Raw genomic sequence first — 20,921 nt, forward strand, 5'->3', positions numbered from 1 at the left:
TTTATTTTTATTATTTTTAAAAAATTCGAAATAGTCAGAAAAAGTGATCCAAAAAAACTTTTTTTCCAGGCAGTCGCCATTTTGTGAAAAAATAATTTTCCCATTTTTCCGTAGTTCCGGCCATTGCGAGATTATTCTAGATTAATAATATTTTTTTTTTAGTTTCAGATAGCTAGGAGGGTTGAAATCATGGGTATGGTCACGTGGAAGTTTTTAGGGACCCCCCACTTCGTCAGCTCATAATTTTTGAAATTTTTTAGTTTTCAATTTTTTTCTGTACTCTTCTATAATTAACAAATAACTAATAAAAAAATGGATAGTAAAAATATTAATTGCCCTTTTTTTACGACACTTTAAAAATTACATGAAATTCATGCTTCTAGACCAGAATACCCCCTTAAAAAACTAAACGTCGGATCGAATTTCTATTTAAACTAAAAAACTAAGAAAAGTTATGTTTGAACATATTTTTTAACAACATAAAGTGGAAAATTTTTGGCAAAAACCCAATTTTTTTTTCAAGTTTTAAAAAATTGTCGAATTTTACACTTTTTTTAGAATTATTTAGTTTAACTAGAAGATATGTTCTTAAAAAATGTGAATCTATTTAAATTTTTTGTTTCAGATAGAAATTGCGACCTGCATTCTGCCCGCCGTACGGCAAATGCACTTGCGAGATGCATCCGGCAATTGCTTCCTAAAAGCAGAATATAAAAGATTTTGTACTCAAACAATGTGAGAATAGTGTTTAAATATATGACTATAAACCCCAGAAATTTCGTTTTAATCAATTAATTCTTTCCCTCCTAAAGACATCCTCAAAAAAATCGATTTTTTGAAGCTTCTAAATCAAGCTCCCCCCTAAATGAATATTCTGGTAATTTTTTCAAGCGATCGGCATAGAGCGAAAATAAGAACCGGTCGGACACTATAGATCGATTTGATTTCGACATTTAAATTCTAACCGTTATCTATAGATATAACAAGTAAGGGAGGGCTAAGTTCGGGTGTCACCGAACATTTTATACTCTCGCATGATAAAGTGATAATCGAGATTTCAGTATCCGTCATTTACATATTTTTTTATTTTGCTGTAAAATTAATTAGATTAGAACAATTTGTGTACTTTGAGTATTGAATTGTATTTTCATTTCCTAATGTATATATTATACAGAGAAGGCATCAGATGGAATTCAAAATAGCGTTATATTGGAAGAAGGCGTGGTTGTTAACCGATTTCACCCATATTTCGTACATGTCATTAGGGTGTTAAGAAAATATTATATACCGAATTTCATTGAAATTGGTAGAGTAGTTCCTGAGATATGGTTTTTGGTCCATAAGTGGGCGACGCCACGCCCATTTTCAATTTTAAAAAAAGACTGGGTGCAGCTTCCTTCTGCAATTTCTTCCGTAAAATTTAGTGTTTCTGACGTTTTTTGTTAGTCGGTTAACGCACTTTTAGTTATTTTCAATATAACCTTTGTATGGAAGGTCGATTTCTTCCATTTTTGAACTGTATATGGAAATGCCTGAAGGAAACGACTCTATAGAGTTTGGTTGATATAGCTATAGTAGTTTCTGAGATATGCACAAAAAACTTAGTAGGAGGCGGGGCCAACCCCACTTTTCCAAAAAAATTACGTCCAAATATGCCCCTCCCTAATGCGATCAATTGTGCCAAATTTCACTTTAATATCTTTATTTTTGGCTTAGTTATGACACTTTATAGGTTTTCGGTTTTCGCCATTTTGTGGGCGTGGCAGTGAGCCGATTTTGCCCATCTTCGAATTTAACCTTCTTATGGATCCAACAAATACGTGTACCAAGTTTCATCATGACATCTCAATTTTTACTAAAGTTACAGCTTGCACGGACGGACGGACAGACGGACGAGGAGAGTATAAAAATTACGTGCCACTTTTTGTCGGTAGTAAATTAATAACCTATTAAACCGATTTTATTAAAATTTAACTCACTGGGTTCAGTAATATCCTAATGAAAAAAACAAAACCTCGAAAAAACAGTCGAAATATTGTACAGAAAAATGCAACGATAAACTTGCGGTGGAAAAAACTTTTGATCTTCAAAATGATCATCGAAAATATTCTTGCATCACCCATAATGTCATGTTGCACTAGTCTTCAGCAGGCTACCGTTTTCCATTGGTTTCATTTTGTAAAAGCCTCAAGGCCAAATATGTATATCAATTTCTTGTTTAGATTTTGAAAATTTATTTATTTTTGTAATCTCTGTATACTCCCTGCCAATTAACATTTTCTTTATTCGCATATGCCGTTTAAAAAAAACCATGTATAAAAATTTCAATTTATATACTCGTACAATCGCCTTTTCGTTCGTTTTTTGTTTTTTTTGAACAAAAGCGTGGAACAGAAAAAAATGCACTAACACGTTGTACAAAATATTGACACAATTTTTCAATATATAAGTGTATAAGTTTAACACTTGTATTTATGTATATATTTAAAAATTTCATTCAATTGAAGTAAAAATTACGATTAAAGAAAAAAACACGAGATCGATTTAGAAAAAATCTTATTTTGAGTTACACTCACTCATAAGACGATGTGGCATCTTTGGTTTAGTTTCCTTACATAAGTTGCTATAGCATCATGAATTAAAAAAGTTATCCAAAGTCTAAGACAGTGTCTAAGACAGTTGATTTCTTTAAACATTAACCACTGTGCACTAGTGCTTCGTTTTCATCGTCATTATTGTTTTCATCTAAAATTAAAAAAAAAATCGTCATCGTCCAAAACAGAATCTTCAAAGAATTCGTTAACATCTTGAACGTTTAAATCCTCAAAACTTTCTCTTCCGATGATTCTGGCCAGCTGAAGAATATACGTCAATGCAGGCAAGTTCTCTTGACTTGACTACTTATTTTTTCATAAAACGTCGAGGTAATTCGATCTCATATCTCTAAATTCTACAAAGAAGCTTATGCATGCTCTTATCAGTTCTTCGCCGCCGTATTTGAATAGCTCGGAAGGCAATCCATCGGCCCAGTCGATTTGTTGTTCCTCATACGGGAAATTGCTATGCGAACTTCTTCATGGTCGGGCAATGGAACGCCTGCTCCATTGTCATCGAATAGGGAATCGCGTTTGCCTTTTCTTTGCGTTATCATTAACTGCCATTCAGCAGACTAAAGAATTGCACCATACCATACTATAATTCTAGTATGTTTTTAGCTTGAGTCACGAGATCACCTCTGGAGTTCTTCGCATGATCTTCAAGCAATAATACAAGTGCGCTTTCTATTTTTACCACGATTAGAAAACTGGATACGTATTTTTCGTCTATCACAACATGATCGATTTGGTTGGTGGTTTTTCGATCCGGAGAAAGCCAGGAATTTGTGCTCCTTTATATGGCCACTGTAGTAAATGGGGGTTTCTCTTCCGAGGCTGCTTTTTACTTTTCATTGGTAGTGTTTTTTACGTGGCGGGTTCCAAACCCAACGCACAACCCTGTGGAGAGGATGGCTACCCAGACGATACTTGATCTAGGACTGGATGTCGTGAGCTGCTTGAGTTATATGTACAAGAATCGTTTCTGGCCACTCACAAGTGAATGGCAATCAGATAACTTTCCTCATTTGAGTATACTTCTACACATGACTCCATTCTAATTCTACGCAAAATGTTATTCAAACAACTGGATACGTCTTAACTAAATTCTATACCAAAAAGCCAACAGTGCCGGAAGCTTCTCTAAGGCATTTAACATCAAAGACCTGTCAACAACTCGGTATAAGGGAACTGTGGGACAGTATTTCAAACTACTATTTACGCACAGCTGCAACCGAAACCATTGGTTTTCGGAAAATTCATAAGAACAGCTGGTACGACGAGGAGTGCCGTGTCACATCACGTGAGGGATGGGATAGATACCGAGAGTTGAAGAGGGAAGCGAGACGCATTTGTAGACAAAAAGAAAGAGACCGAAATGCGTGAGTATGAAGAGCTTGGCAAGCTGGCCGACAGGGGTAATGGTCGAAAATTCTACGAAAAAATGCGGCGGCCAACAGAAGGTTTCAAGACCGGAGTATACTCTTGTAGAAGCCTAGAAACCCAATGAATGCATAACGCCAGGAGAAGGCGAACCCGATTCCGAAATCGATGTCGATGGAGCTGACGTTCCATTGCCCGACCAAGAGGAAGTTCGAATAGCAATCACCCGTCTGAAAAACAACAAAGAAAATACATCAAGCTACATGGCTGTACGACTGGCGCGCTGTTGTTAATTAGGCTATAATCCCGTAAGCGGTTTCCACACCAGTAAAGAAGAAGAAGTTTGTCAATTATTGCTACCTCTTTTTATAATTCTCTGTAATTTAATCATTTACCAAATTTGTAAGAAACTTGTACCAGTTTCTAACCACCACAGGTTTTTACTTTTTCTGTAAATTAACCCATTACTGCTCACACCTAAAACCCGCTATGATAAGCTACAGAAATTTTAAGCAGACGTCTGTAATGATATTAAAGGGGTAATTTCCAATTTCCCAAAAAATATCTCAAAAGATGTGGGCGCGGCGGAGCGTATGATATATCATACATAAACGTATACGGAGACCTGCCTCTATGAAAATAATATGTAAACATTACTATAACTTTTGAGTTCAAATTGACATCGTATTTATATATTTAATGACATATTCACTGTTAATTTTCAGATTTAGTTGCAGACTCAGTTTACATGATATTTGTAGAAACAGTTATCTGGGTGCAAGCCAAAATTACATTTCATGCATATAAATTTCGTACACTTTTCACAATTTTTGCATCGGCGCTGGTTTCGTTTTCTCGTTTTCTCTTTCGTCATGCGACTGGATGAAAATCTTTTGGCTTTGAAAGTATGCTCCTTGTAAGTCGTCAAATGAAGCCGAGAAGAGTAACTTGTGGATAAGCTTTCCTAAATAATATCCATAAATTTACAACGGCACCATTTAAGCAAAATCTGAAAATGGCCCAATTCCATTTTCTTGACCGAATCCGAGTTCGGTACGCTGCCCTTTGCTGGTCAAAGAGATCGACTCCACCCATTCCCGAATTAGACTCCTTGATAATGACTGGTTGCTTTACGTCTTGTGTGCGTTTCTGTTGTCGATCATATCTTTTGCATAATCCGGTTGTTGTCGTTATGTTGTCGTTTTTATAATTTGTTGCAATGGTGACATTATTGTTATCATTCCACCTAACTAGGGTAATATTTTTAGATTTTAGTGCTTCACAAGTACCACGGAGTTCTCTTTTCATGCTGCTCAAAGGAGCATTTTCAATGCGGTCCGAGCGAATCGTTCCCACCACTGTTATATTTTTCTTATCAAACTCTTCCAATAATTTAAAATTATTGAAATAGTTATCTAGAAATACAGTGCTGTGTTCGGGAACTATGTGATAACATAAATTTATTATGATAGATAAACCTAAGGGCTCATTAGATCGAATCATGCTTTTTCCGGTGTACGAATCGAAGTTCAACAAATATCCTTCTGAAGTAGTCATACACCAAATTTTGTATCCATAGCGAATTGGTTTTCCTCGTATAAACTGCTTGAAAGAATGCTTACCAAAATACGGCTCCATCGATTCGTCTACAGAAAATGAAGTTGATGTGAAGGTAGCGATGTATTTTTTCAAACTTATTCCTCGCCATTGAACCTACCACTAAATGATTGTACACATCACTTTCTGTCTGCCAGTACATGCTAATAGCTGGAACCTTAAAATAAACGCACTATTCCCCACACACGAAACAAGGGCTAGGGACCCAGAACACATCCTAAGACCGACGCAAATCCCCCGGTTTACCCTTGAGGAGCTGCAACTAGCCACTGCAAAGCTCAAGGCCAACAAATCCCCCGGACCGGACGGGATCCCATCAGAAATTCTCAAAATAATCGCTGCAGAGCGCCCAGGAGTACTACTGAACATGTACAACGCCTGCCTTGAAGCCGGAATATTCCCTGAACCCTGGAAAAAGCAACGGCTGGTTCTAATCAGTAAGGGAAAAGGAGACCCCAATTCGCCATCAGCATACCGCCCTCTATGTATGCTTGACACAGCGGGAAAGCTATACGAAACCCTGCTTAAACCCAGACTTGAAGCGGTTATCAACGAAGCTGGAGGACTGTCCCCTAGACAATATGGCTTTAGACCCGGCAGATCGACCATAGGAGCAATAAAATGCGTCATCGAAAGCGTAGAAGTCGCACAACGTAGATGGCATAAATACAAAAGAATAGTGTTGCTGGCGACTCTAGATGTCCGAAACGCCTTCAACAGCGCTAGATGGGTAGATATGATCGACGCTCTCGAGAAAAGCTTTAAGGTACCCGACTACCTCAGGGCCGTGGTGCGGAGCTACCTTAGCAACAGGAAGTTGCTATACGAAACTAAAGAGGGAACACGACAGATAGCGGTCACGTCAGGAGCAGCACAAGGATCCATCCTCGGACCAGACTTATGGAACATTAGCTATGACGCTATATTAAAACTAGAAATGCCAGATGAATCGTATTTAATAGGCTACGCCGACGACATTGCAGCAGTAATCACAGCAAGGGACACAGAAGAAGCGCGAAGAAAGCTGAACCAGGTCATGATACGGACCCAAGCATGGCTCGACTCACACAGCCTCCAGCTCGCTACGGAAAAAACAGAGCTACTGCTGCTAACAAACAAGCACATACCTCTCGAAGTAACCATGCATACGACTACGGATATTCTTAGGACAAAAAAAGCAGTTAATTACCTAGGCGTAAGACTGGACCCCAGACTAACCTTCTGGGTACAAATCCAGCACGCCGCAGGAAAGGCAGCGAAGATCACCTCTCAACTGAGCCGACTAATGGCCAACATAGAAGGCCCCAGTCAAGAAAAGAGAAAGCTCCTAATGTCGACAACAATCAGCGTTTTATTATACGGAGCTGAGATATGGGCAGATGTACTTAAAAAGAAAAACCGGCGTAAGGTAGCGGCCAGAGTGCACCGCACAGCAGCCCTCAGAGTTGCATCAGCCTACCGAACAGTGTCCGGCGAGGCAATATTAGTTATAAGCGGAAATGCCCCAATTGACCTTCTAGCACACGAAAGGAAAAAGCTGTGGGAGCTAAAGCAGTCATCCGATAACAACAAAAGCGCAATAGAACAAATAAAGAAAGAAACATTAATAACATGGCAACAAAGATGGGACACCGAAAGTCGCGGCAGATGGACGGCCAGGCTTATAAAAGATCTAGACTCCTGGACAGGCCGAAAATTCGGAGAGGTAGATTTTTACACAACCCAGCTGTTATCCGGTCACGGGTACTTCAAAAAGTACCTCCACAGAATGGGAAAAGTCGAAGAGCCGTCATGCCTATATAACGACGCGACAGAAGACGACGCTGAACATACATTCTTCGAATGTGCGCGCTGGCAAGGAGAACGCACCGCTGTAGAGGACCTGGTTGGCCCAATAAACGCGGACAATTTAGTCAGCGTTATGTTGGAAAGTGAAGAAAACTGGGGCATCATCAAGAAATTCGCTGCACTCTTGCTACGCAGCAAAAAGCGGGACCTGGACGCAGGTGCGCAGATGTAAATCTCTCAATGAGAAAAATGGAACGCCACCCTGAAGTAATGCAAACGCGGTCCCAGTGGGGGCGACGGTTCCTTAGAGAGGGGTTTTTAGTGACCTGCAAGTGGCACATACCGCTGCTGTGACGATAGCACCGACGATGCGGAAGGCATTTTCCACCCCCTCGCCCGCAAAAAAAAAAAAAAAAAAAAAAAAAAAAAAAAAATGTTTAATTTAACAAGTAAGCAAGTGAATTTGTGGTTCAAGTTAGTCACCTTGTTGTATCCACTTAGTATAAGGATACCGAAATATGTGTATAACTCCTCAAGATTTACGGTGAAAGCTTCATCTCCTTTGTTTATGGCGTACTTAACAGTCTCTGATTGTATACATTCCATAAATTCGCTATCAAAAATTCTTTTAAAATGTTGTATTGGACTTATATCATTTTCCAAAATATCTGCTACAATGTCCGGAGTATGTTCGCGTATTGCTGTGATAGAACATTCACTTGCTTTTACTACTATCTTGGACAATTTTCGGAAAATCTTCTTTTTTTTAGTTTTCCTTTGAGTTGAAGTCCTTGTACGTGGGGCTAGTGAACTGCTCGCTTCATTTAGAAACTGTTGCTCCTCCACTTCTGAGTTATCAGTTCTTATTTCACATGCCCTTTTAAGAACTCCACGACCCAAATCACCCAGTGTACCTTCATCGTCTTCATCTGCGTAATCGCAATCGGATAACTCCTGTTCTTCGGGGGGGAGCAAAGTGACATCAATAAAATTGGCATTATTGATGTTTTCTATAATCTCTACATCATCATCTTCATTTAAATCTTGGAGCCATTCAACTATCTCCTCAGTTGTTGCTTGTCTACAAGGAGATATTAGGAATGAATTTTCATATAGCAAAAACTGGGCTAGCGTTTACGTATGATAAAACATACGCAATAGTTTACAAATAGTTAAAACACTTTCGGAGCTCAATTTTTCACTGCACTTTTTATTCATTTGATAGCTGAGGGTTTTAGCTTTAAGTTTATGCACATTTTAAGTTATACAAATTCCTCGCTTACTATTTATAAAAATATAAACCTCAACTTCGAGTCATTATTCACTTTTCCGACAAATACTACGTAAATTGGCGCGAAAATTGTAAACAAATGAGCTTTATAGCGGGATTCTGTAACCAGTCTCTAGTCTCTATGTGAGACATTTTGAGGCAAAGTCTCAATTTGAGACTAGTTACTATTCAATAAACAGTCTCTAGCGTTAGTCTCAAAATATTGAGACCTGGTAGTGAGCAGGTCACAAAACTAAAAAGAACTCTTGTCTGCCATTTTGAATATACTGAATAGAGATCATCATAGATATTAATCGATTGTCGTTTCTTTACATTTTGTAAGCAACTCAAACACGAAAAGGTTAAAAATAAATCAATTTTACATACATTTCGTAAATATTATGAAACAAAGTCAACATATATTTTTATTTTCATTGATAATTACGTTTTTTGACTATGTTATAGAAAATTTAATATTTGTTATCGACATATTTATTTTCATTCAAGTTTAAAAACATCTCTGAATAATGAAATGTAATAGATTTTGTGACTGTCACTTACAGAATAGCAAAATCGTCTCAAGTCTCAAAAATTGTCTCTAACTCAAAATCTCAAATTTAGAGACTTGAGACTGTTTCAAGTTACAGAATCGCACGGTTAAGCGACAAATAAAAAGCTTTTCTAATGCAACAATAATTTTATCTCGCTCACACTGTAAATATAAAAAGCTTTTATTTCAATTCGGATTTTTGACGAATTTTAAAAAAAAGCTCTTTTTGCGTATGATACATCATACGTTGTCATTAATGGGTTAAGTATTCTGTATGCTACTGTTTATGTGTTTTGTTACTGTTTGTGTGTTTTAGCAACTAAAAGTATTTTAAGTCAAACGCAAGGCTGTTGGTAAAAAATAATAATAGCTCTTCTATCATCAGAATAACGCCCGCTCAAACTTTGCTTTTCATGCTGGAATGTTAAATGATAATACGAAGGATGTGAGCTACAATTCCTTTTAGTAATATACATGCCATCATTAGAGGGTGTAAGCGGATATGTGTGCGAGTCATGCGAGAATCATTTTTCTCCCTTAACTAACTGTTTTTACGTTTAATATGTAGGCAAAGAACCCTAACATAAAGCACCTCATTACATGAATATATGGTCAACTTAGCAGCAGTAATCTTCCATATAAATTTGCAAGTTTATGTATATATAGTATGTATATTTACATACCACAATTCTAAACCCTCATTTATGTATGTGTTTAAAAATAATAATTTTTAGAGGTGACGAAAGTAGTCAACTAACTAAAATTCAAATCTGTCGAAACTGGATTAAACGGTCATTTTGATAAATATTTTCTTAAAATTGTGGACCTCAAATTTTGTGATGACACTTTAATAGCAGAAATCTAAGATTTGCCTGGCGGTGAACTGTATGTAGTACATAAATTATTGAAGGATGCTGAAGAAAATGAAAGGTCCCATATTGCTGATCCAGTTCATTGGAACAAAATTAAAGATTTAATATGGAAATATGCCCAGGCGGTTACTTTTATAGTTTAAAATTTTGAACCCTTTAAAACAAAGCGTTTGAGGGCATTGCATTTCCGCACTTCTTTAAACGCTGGTAGAATTATAGAACCTTACAACGATTTGTATTGGTATTCACATAGGTATGTTATGTTTGGTAGGCATTTATGGTCTTTTACTCTTATATACATATGTATATACTATGCGCATACTCCGGGAGTTTCAGTATTAAATTGCCTGGGAAATTGACTTTGGACAATGCGCTCATTTTACTCTTTATTTATTAAGGATAATATCACTAAATTGTGAAGCATGCTTTTTCTTAAAATTTACGAGCATTTTTGAAAGAGTGTTTTACCATGTCATGCAGGTGGTTGTTTGTGGAGTAACGAGTAACAATCCGAATATGTGCAAATGGAGATTGATTGATGTTATGCATTCACCCTCATTCCTATGGGAAAATGTTTTGTGAATTATGAGTTGAGGATGGTTTTTTCGTACATTATTCCCAATATCCTACTTGAGATAAATGTTTGACATAGTGTATTTTGTTTTAATTTACTACTCGTGTTTGTATACACTCCATGGCATTAATATTTATATATAAGCTCGCAAAAGTACAGTACACACACACACATGTACGCACATGCATGCAAATACATTATATGGACAGATAACGATGAACGTTATATGTATAGTATATGTATATATACTTATTTGTTCATTAAGTGGTACCTTACGGCTTAAATGGTTTCACAATGTTGCAATTGCCAGATTTTATTTTGCAATAGTTAGTTATTAAAATTTTACAAAAAAAAATATGAAACTTTAAAAGAAAATCAAAAACCTTTAGTTTCACATGTATATTTTTGCGGTGTTCCCTTAATTATATTAAGTAGTAGTTTTTAATAATAAATCGGTGTATTAAAGCAAAAGTGTGATCGAGTCAATTTTCAATTCGTAAGTTGCATCGCAGAATATTTATAAAATGTAGAATATGTGTAAATCGTATATACATATGTATCTACAAAATGCATGTATGTACGTATAAAGCGTGTAATCAAAGCTTCTTATAAGACTAACGTGGTTTCGTAAACTGTGCTCGCTTGTTCTAAATTTAGCTAGCATAAAGATAGATGTATATTCAAATATCATAAAATACGGGATGAGGGCACTATTAAGTCTCGAATTTCGTCTGCCTATTCGTCAAAATAAAAACAAAGATTTGTATAATAAATAACTCGAGGTGAAATTAAAATTCTAAATAGCGCAAACAGACTTTTTACCTTTGTAGAAAAAGTTTTTTAATTGTATGTACTTCTTCTCTTTTATTGACGTAGACACCGCTTACGCGATTATAGTCGAATTAACAACAGAGCGTCAGTCCTTTCTTCTTTTCGCAAGGTGGCGTCAGTTGGAGATTCCAAGCGAAGCCAGGTCCTTCTTCACCTGGTCTTTCTAACGGAGTGGAAGTCTTCCTCTTCCTCTACTCCCCCGGCGGGTATTGCGTCGATTACTTTCAGAGCTGTAGTGTTCTCGTCCATACGTACAACATGACCTAGCCAGCGCAGCTGTGTTTTAATTAGCTGGACTATGTCAATGTAGTCGAATATCTCATACAGCTCGAATGCAATATTCGCCGTGGCTAACGCGCAGAGGACCATAAATATTTCGCAGAAACCTTATATGCGATATTTCGTAGACTTATTACACGGTAGTTGGCGCAGATTGTGGGATCTCCCTTTTTGTGGATTAGGCAGAGCACACTTAAATTCCAATCATTGGGCATGCTTTCGTCTGACCACATTTTAAAAAGAAGCTGATGCATGCTCCTTAACAGTTCTTCGCCGCCGTGTCTGAATCGCCGGCCGGCAATCCATCGGTCCACGTCGCTTTGTTGTTCTTCAAACGGGTAATTCCTATTCGAACTTCTTCATGGTCGGGCAATGGAACATCTGCTCCATCGTCATCGATTAGGGATTCGCATTCTCCTAACTTACACTGCCATTCAGCAGGTTGGAGAAGTGTTCCCTCCATAACTTTAATATGCTCTGGGTATCGGTTACCAGATCACCTCTGGGCATTCTTCAAGAGTTTCTTCCGATCTTGAAACCTCCTGTTAGTCGCCCCATCTTTTCGTAGAATTTTCGAGCATTATCCCTGTCGGCCAGCTTGTCAAGCTCTTCATACTCATGCATTTCATATTGTATCATACTATGAAGGACCGGATTTATGAAGTTGTTACCAGCAATTTTTTATTTCTAATAAATCAAATATTAACACGAACTAAGAATTTAACTTAAAATACTGTTCTTATAAAAAATGTAAAATCAATTGATTATTATATTTAAAGTATAATCAAGTACCCAATGTTTTTGCATATCAACTTTTTTTCAATTATCATTAAAATAATAAATATACAAAAGAAAATCGACTTTACACCTAAAATAAGGAATTGGAATTTTTGTAAGTTGGCGTTTCTACATAATTGCAATATCCATTTCGCGGTGTAAAAGCACAGCCAGTGAAAAACGTAGAATCGTGGCTCGCTATTATTTATAAATATGTAAACTATTTTTAATAGTTTGTTTTCAGTTTTGATATTTTATATTGTAAAAAATTTTTATTGAAAACAAAGATGTGCTCAAAACTATATATGCGTATTGGGCAATGGCAACATTGTTCAAATATAAACAAACAAAGATGGCTGATTTCTGCGTTTTTACCACGTTTTTCACTGTGCACACATTTTGCCGATGAGTAAGAGTTACAATAAATGGACCTTGAAGCTGAATATAAGGTTGTGGAATTGCCGTTATGGCTTTAAGCTATTTTAGTAGGCCACTTTATGACATTTTTTTGCTAGAGACAGAGATTTTACTATCTTAAAACTTTTATGATTTCTAGGCGATAAACTGCGATATGTAAGCCTCACAGTTTTCTCTTAAAGCCAGCCAATCTCTCCCGAAGGCGAAGCCCTTTCTGTTCATCGGTTCTAGCTGTTTTTTTCGAATGTTTGCTTTAATCGCCGACTGGTATGATTCGTTTCCATTCATACCAAGCACTCAGCATAACCTTTCGAGGCTTAAATCCTGGTTTTGCGACAACTTGTTGAACTTTACCACACTTGGATCTTACGATTCGCTTCAGAAATGGTCCGATTTCATTGCCCTATTCTGAGGAAACCTCACGACTTATTTATGAGGTTTATTTTGAGAGGTTATTCTTGCTCAAACTTTACAATAAAAAACACAAAAACTCAACACATGAGATGAAAAGTACTTTGCTTTGAAGCTGCTATTTTACAAACAAGACAAAGTAAAGAAATGGAACCCATAAAAGTGATTAATTTTACAAATCTTTGCTGCAAACATTGTATATAATTATTTAATTAATTTTTAAGATTTCAAAATATGAAACAAACCACTCAGGGCAGCGTTAAACAATATTATTTAAACATAAATATCTTATTATTCGCCCTTGTATAAATATGTACATATCTACATACATACATACATCTTCCTGGCTGGGCATATTAGCCCTCAGTGGCATTTTGCACTGTTCGGGCACGCGAATTTTATAATACGGTCGCGTTCAAATTTTTTTAAAAAGCTTGTACCGAATTAATCCTAAAGAATTAAACCAGGTGGTTTGGATATTGGAATCAGACTGAACTTTCACTTTATTAATTATAATCATTAAAGTTACTATTGCAATGAATTATTGCTTACAAATCATAAATAGTTATTATACTTATTACATACATATGTTTTGCAAGAAAGTAAGTGTTTGCTTATATAATACATCATTTTTACTTAAATGCTGATTAAGGTAATAACCTCATAACTATACAGATTCTTGGAAATATTGTTAACAAAGTGATTTTGTTTTGTATCTTTTAAGTTTATTTTTACCTTAGCGAAGGAAATGGTATCATATTACAATTTTACTGATTTCCGATTGATCTATTTATTTCATTAAGAAATTCAGCAAATTTATCAGTTTTACTGTTTGTTGTTGGGATATTTATATATGTAACTACTCCCCCCTTTTAGATTAGAATTCTCCTGAATTCTTTTATTTAACTTTATCTTGATATATTTGTGTTTTTTGATAAGGACAGTAGCTACTAACAAAATTATTATTATGCTTAACATGTTGCAAATATGTGATACATTCGTATGTATTTTCAATTTAAAAATGTTTTCTATTTTGATTTATGTTCTTCTACAATTTCGTCAAAAGTAATTTTTTTCGTGATATTCTGACTGTCTTTATATTTTACGGTTACAATAATTTCTAGCTCTAACTGTCATAAGTGTCAGTAGTTTATTTCTTATATCTAACAACTCTCTTTGCAGTATTTCTTTATTCTCTAATTTCATCAAAATTATATTATCGGTCATAGCATTAATAATATTTTCTAATTGCTGAATGTTGTGTCATTAAAACTATTACTGTCCACATTATCCAAATCTGTAAATTTTAAAGGTCTTTTTGTATTGGAAGGATGAATATTTTCTAACTTTTCTTTCTTGTATCTAGGTTGTTCCTTATGTCTAACAGCTTTATAATTTTTTATAAATCCTTCTTCTCTCTTTTCCTCATAACTTTCTTTTTTCTGATTTAATTTATTTATAGTTTTATTCTTTGCTGCTATTAAATTGTTTTTTTTATTATTTCCAAATCTACTCCATTATGCTGTACCTTATTTGGTGTACATCATATTGTTGAGTGACATCTTTCATTATAATTTCTAATTGATTTTTGTATTAGTTGTTTTATTGATAAACCTTTATTTAGTTTATATAAGATTCTAAATTTTTCTGCTATAGTATTATGGAATCTTTCTACATCTGCATTACCTGTATGATTATTGGGTTTTGTTAGGAGGATTTCAACATTTTCATTATCTAGGAATTCTTTTATTCTTACTGCTTTAAATTCATTAATTCTGCAATAATTTTTCTGGGTTTCTGCAATAATTTTTCTGGGTTTCCCTATCTTAGTGAAGTGATCTTCTAGCTGTTCGATAATGGTTATGTGGTTTCTATCATTTAACGAGTATGTATCCTACTTAAAAAGTCTGCTACTTTATTTTCTTTGCCTTTTAAATATTCAATGTCAAATTGGTATTCTCCAAGTTTTAATAACCATCTTTGATGTCGAGCTGATATATCTTTTCCTTTGTATTTAGAATGTAAAAATTTTATGGGTTGGTGGTCAGTAAAAATTTTGAATTTATTTCCATTATAGCAAGAAATTCTTTATGTGTTACGGTATAGTTTCTTTCGTGGTTATTCAAAGTTCTGAGGAGTAGTACACTGGGTGTCCCTCTTGTGATAATACTGCACCAATCGCATAATTGGATGCATCTGTTGTTAAAGTAAATTGTTTTTCGAAATCTGGATAACGCAATATTGGATGAGTACTTATTAGTATTTTTAATTTTTCAAATGCTTCAATACATGTTGGATCCTTAAGATTAATTTTAACTCCTTTTTTCAAATACTTGGTTATAGGTTGGGCTATTCTAGCGTAGTCTTTTACGAATTTACGATAGTAACCCGTGATTCCAAAAAAAACTTTTAATTTGTATTTCTGTTTTTGGTATTTGTAAATTTTCTATAACTTTAATTTTGTTAGGATTTGGCTTCATGCCTTCCTCCATTAAAATGTGTCCTAAGAACTCTGTTTCTTTCTTCAAAAATTGCATTTATCAATTTGAATTTTAAGATTTTTAATTTCGAATTAAAAATTTCGCCTATTGCCTTAATATGTTCATTCAATGATGTGCTAAATATTAGAATGTCGTCTAAATACAGTACACATGTTTTATTTATATAGTCTCTAAGTATTTCATTCATTAGCCGCTGAAATGTGGCTGGTGCGTTTTTCAGTCCAAAAGGCATTCTTACGAATTTGTGGTGTTACAAAAGCTGTATTTTCACGATCTTCCTCTTTTACTAGAATTTGATGGTATTCTTTCGCTAAATCTAACGTAGTAAAATATTGTGCTCTCCCTAATTTGTCTAGAATAGAATCAATATTTGGAAGGGGGTATTTGTCATCTATTGTAACCTCATTTAATTTTCTATAGTCATTAAAATTCTGTATTTTTTTCACCTGAATTATCTATTTGTCGGCACTACTATTAATGGGCTCGAATATCTTGAGTGACTTTTTTGGATTATTCCCTGCTTTTCCATTTCCTTAATTTGTTTTCTAACTTCAATTTCATGCTGAGATGGATACCTATACAATTTTGAATTAATCTGCTGCTGCGTTGTAGTTTTAATTTATTGTTGGATTTCCGTTGTGTTAGTCAATTTATCACCGTCTTTAAATAATAATTTATTATATCTTTTCAGTAATTTAATTATTTCTCTATTTTCTTCCTCATTTAAATGCTCTAGGTTTAATCTTTCTAATTTTAATTCTGCAGATTCAAGATTACAAATTTGATTTAAGTCATTTAGTTTATTTAAATTTATATAAGTACGTATTGAGAAAAGTAAGCATATCCATGCCTATTATAAAATCATATTTTCGTCCTCTTAATGGTGTAACTTTCTATCTTGTTCTAATGTATGCACCTCATAATTTATTTGATCTTCATTTATAATTCAATTTATTTTTTGGAAAATCATTAATCTCGCTATTAATCAGGCTTAAACTAGCTCCTGTATCAATTAATGCAATATAATTCTTTTTATTAATTTTAATTTTTGTTTCAGGTAATGATTTCGAGGCTGGTTCATAAAAAAAATACTATTATTAACTTCTTCCTCTCTTGCTATATCAGTTTGTGAAGATCCTACCTGGCTTTGCCTACTCGAGTATAAGCGATCTTGGCTATACTGCGAATTAGGGTGTCCTGCCAATTGTGGGCTCATTGAACTACATATATTGGATATTATCTATTTCCATCGGTTCGCCTTGCTTTTTAAATTGATTATTTCGACCATAATTCTGTCTATATTGGTTGGATTGATTTTGACCAAAGTTTGGTTTATATTGATTTGGTTGATGTTGATTAAAATTTGGTCTAGGGTTTCCTACCCCTTGTGGTTTTTGAAAATTACCTAAATTTGGCTTGTAATTATTATTAAATCTTCCACTTTTATATTGTTTAAATTGGCCTGATGTATTATGTCTAATATCATTTTAATATATTTATTAATTATATTAACCTTGATTATCTCGATTTCTATAATTTGTATTATGTGTTTGTCCTCGATCAGGATACCTATTACTATATTTTTCCGTTCAGCTATCTCCTTTTATTTTAAATTTCATGTATTCCGTCCTAATATTACTATCTTCAAATCTTCTACTTGCCATTATTCTTATTATTTCATTAAGGTTCCCTTCTTTATAAATTTTATCTAGTAAGACTCCTTGAGTCATCTCCTTTATGTTATTTACTAATAAGCTGTCCATCTTACTTAAGTCAATGTAACTGTCACCCCTATAGTACACTGTCAGTTCGTCCGACTTATATTTAATATTCTGTATTTCTCTCATAAGTTCATTTACGGAACTTAAGATTTCCAATCTTCTTATACAGATGATGTGGCTCTACTTCGGGTCGATACCTCAGTTTTAGGGTTTCCTTTATCAGCTGCCAGTTGTCTGGTTGCGGTATATTGATGATTGTATTTTTCGCCTTTCCCTGGATGGTCCTGTTGTAGACCGATCGCGTCGCTTCCTTCTGTAGCTCTATGTCGCTCGTTGTGGATAGTAGGTACTCGACGCTGCTGAAGAACGAGTTTATTGTATATCGCCTATTCCCGTAAATATCGGCAGGTCATTAACTGTTTTTATGAGTGCAGCTGCTGTTGCTTCCTTCTGTCCGGTTTCTTAGTTCGAGGTAAGCTTGCCGCATTTGCTCCAACTGTTACTCTTTGCGAGCAAGCTCCTCTACTTAGTTGACTGCCGTCATCTGAGTCTGTTCGTTCTCCATTTGTCTCCTGTTATCGAAAGCTCGGTGCCTTGATGATTTAATTTTGTTTTCTTTTATGGGTTCAGTTACCTCACTTTTTAAACTTTAACTGTTTGAATTCGCGCTCTTTTTGTTTTGAGACGTGTTCACTGCAAAAACTTCACAAAAATTTTTGTTTTCAATATTTGTTCTGGTGAATAACCGCCTTTTAATTTTTAGGTCGTTTTCACTTCTGAACTTTTGCTTTATTTTTGTTTTGGTTCACAATTAATGTTCACTGCACCCCCGGTGATGTCGATTATTGTGTCTATCCGGATTGTTTTATATATAATAGTTAATTATATTCTGGAAGGTCTGGTCAACTCCTGAGTTGGCTACAAAATCGCAGAATTAGTTTTGGGATTTATGAAAAACTATTTGATGTAACGATTTCCGGAGGGGAAAAAAATGTTGTTGTTTTTTGAACGCGGTTCGTTTCACTGAATCCTTAATAGTTTTTAAGGATCCTACCGACTGCGCTAATTTTATAATACGGTCGCGTTCAAATTTTTTTAAAAAGCTTGTACCGAATTAGCCCTAAAGGATTAAACTAGGTGGTTTGGATATTGGAATCAGACTGAACTTTCACTTTATTAATTATAATTATTAAAGTTACTATTGCAATGAATTATTGCTTACAAATCATAAATACTTATTATACTTATTACATATGTTTTGCAAGAAAGTAAGTGTTTGCTTATATAATACATCATTTTTACTTAAATGCTGATTAAGGTAATAACCTCATAACTTAATAGTTTATACGGAATCTTGGAAATATTGTTAACAAAATGATTTTGTTTTGTTTAAGTTGATTTTTACGAGTTGATTTTTTAATAGCAAAGGAAATGGTATCATATTACAATTTTACTGATTTCCGGTTGATCTATTTATTTTATTAAGAAATTCAGCAAATTTATCGGTTTTACTGTTTGTTGTTGGGTTATTTATATATGTATGTAACTCGCGTGCACAGTTTGATGGGATCATCGGGGGCAATAATGAAGAGGGAAATGAAAGCAACGTATTTTCCACTCCATGTTTACAAATGAGAGCGCGCGCATATATGGGAAGTTGATCTGTGGATAATAATTGCAAAATTTCCTAACAATTTTAAGTTTCTTAATAATTACTATAAAGACAAGACAAATAAAAACAAGTAAGGAAGGGCTTAGTTCGGGTGTCACCGAACATTTTATACTCTCGCATGATAAAGTGATAATCGAGATTTCATTATCCGTCATTTACATATTTTTCAAATACCGTATTTGTGTAAAGTTTTCTTCCGCTATCATCATTCCTTAATCCTAATGTATATATTATACAGAAAAGGCATCAGATGGAATTCGAAATAGCGTTATATTGGAAGAAGGCGTGGTTGTGAACCGATTTCACCCATATTTCGTACGTGTCATCAGGGTGTTAAGAAACTATTATATAATGAATTAGTGAATGAATAGTTCCTGAGATATGGTTTTTGGTCCATAAGTGGGCGAGGCCCCGCCCATTTTCAATTTTTAAAAAAAGCCTGGGTGCAGCTTCCTTCTGCCATTTCTTCCGTAAAATTTGGTGTTTCTGACGTTTTTTGTTAGTCGGTTAACGGACTTTTAATGATTTTCAACATAACCTTTGTATGGGAGGTGGGCGTGGTTATTATCCGATTTCTTCCATTTTTGAACTGTATATATAGAAATGCCTGAAGAAAACGACTCTGTAGAGTTTGGTTGTTATAGCTAAAGTAGTTTCTGAGATATGTACAAAAAACTTAGTAGGGGGCGGGGCCACGCCCACTTTTTCAAAAAAACTGCGTCCAAATATGCCCCTCCCTAATGCGATCCTTTGTGCCAAATTTCACTTTAATATCTTTATTTATAGCTTAGATTTTGTGGGCGTGGCAGTGGGCCGATTTTGCCCATCTTCGAACTTAACCTTCTTATGGAGCCAAGGAATACGTGTACCAAGTTTCATCATGATATCTCAATTTTTACTCAAGTTACAGCTTGCACGGACGGACAGACAGACATCCGGATTTCGACTCTACTCGTCACCCTGATCACTTTGGTATATATAACCCTATATCTGACTCTTTTAGTTTTAGGACTTACAAACAACCGTTATGTGAACAAAACTATAATACTCTCCTTAGCAACATTGTTGCGAGAGTATAAAAAGTATAATAAATATTTTATTTTAGTAATAATTTTTAATATGTCTTTATAACAGCATTTAATTTAGTTTATTTGAAATAATAAATTCTATGTTTGGTTTAATCTCATTTGCTGTAGCTACACCCATTATTGTACGAAAATTTAAACCAGATAACCTCCTTCTTATTTTATGTTTGTTTAATTTCATTATTGAAAAAAATTGTTCACAAGTGTAGGTACTTCCAAACATACATAGATATAATTTTCGAAGCAAAAAGTTTCAAACCAGGTAATTTCTTTAAACTTCCTTATAAAAAGTAATTTCCATAACTTTAGTTTATGAACCACTGTTTCTTCAAACACATATGCCCACATGAATCTTATGAGAGCGCAATGTAAATGATTAGCCAACACCGCTTCCACCGCCCGCTTACCATAGAATTTCCAACGATTTGAGGTTTTCCCCGTAGAAACGAGTCAGCAGATTGCTATCTCACAACGCAGGGTTGCCAATCTCGATATACTGTAGTAATTATAAAAAATGTCTTCAATATGTTCGAAATTTTCTTAAACTAACTCAAAATCAGAGTCTAGCATTCGATATTT

The 20,921-nt window shown here is 34.8% G+C and overlaps 1 protein-coding gene across 1 annotated transcript; it reads right to left on the reverse strand.

Annotated features, from left to right (window-relative positions):
* Positions 1 to 4,640: 4,640 nt before the first annotated feature.
* Positions 4,641 to 10,452, reverse strand: LOC126755745 (piggyBac transposable element-derived protein 2-like). Its single transcript, XM_050468487.1, has 3 exons — positions 10,386 to 10,452; positions 7,866 to 8,509; positions 4,641 to 5,751 (listed from the first exon to the last, which is right to left on the reverse strand). The coding sequence occupies exons 1-3, from the start codon at positions 10,450 to 10,452 to the stop codon at positions 5,596 to 5,598; spliced, it is 867 nt and encodes a 288-aa protein (XP_050324444.1). The 3' UTR covers positions 4,641 to 5,595.
* Between the last annotated feature and the right edge of the window lie 10,469 nt (positions 10,453 to 20,921).

The sequence above is a fragment of the Bactrocera neohumeralis genome, chromosome 4, assembly GCF_024586455.1.
Source record: "Bactrocera neohumeralis isolate Rockhampton chromosome 4, APGP_CSIRO_Bneo_wtdbg2-racon-allhic-juicebox.fasta_v2, whole genome shotgun sequence".
Taxonomy (NCBI): Eukaryota; Metazoa; Arthropoda; class Insecta; order Diptera; family Tephritidae; genus Bactrocera; species Bactrocera neohumeralis.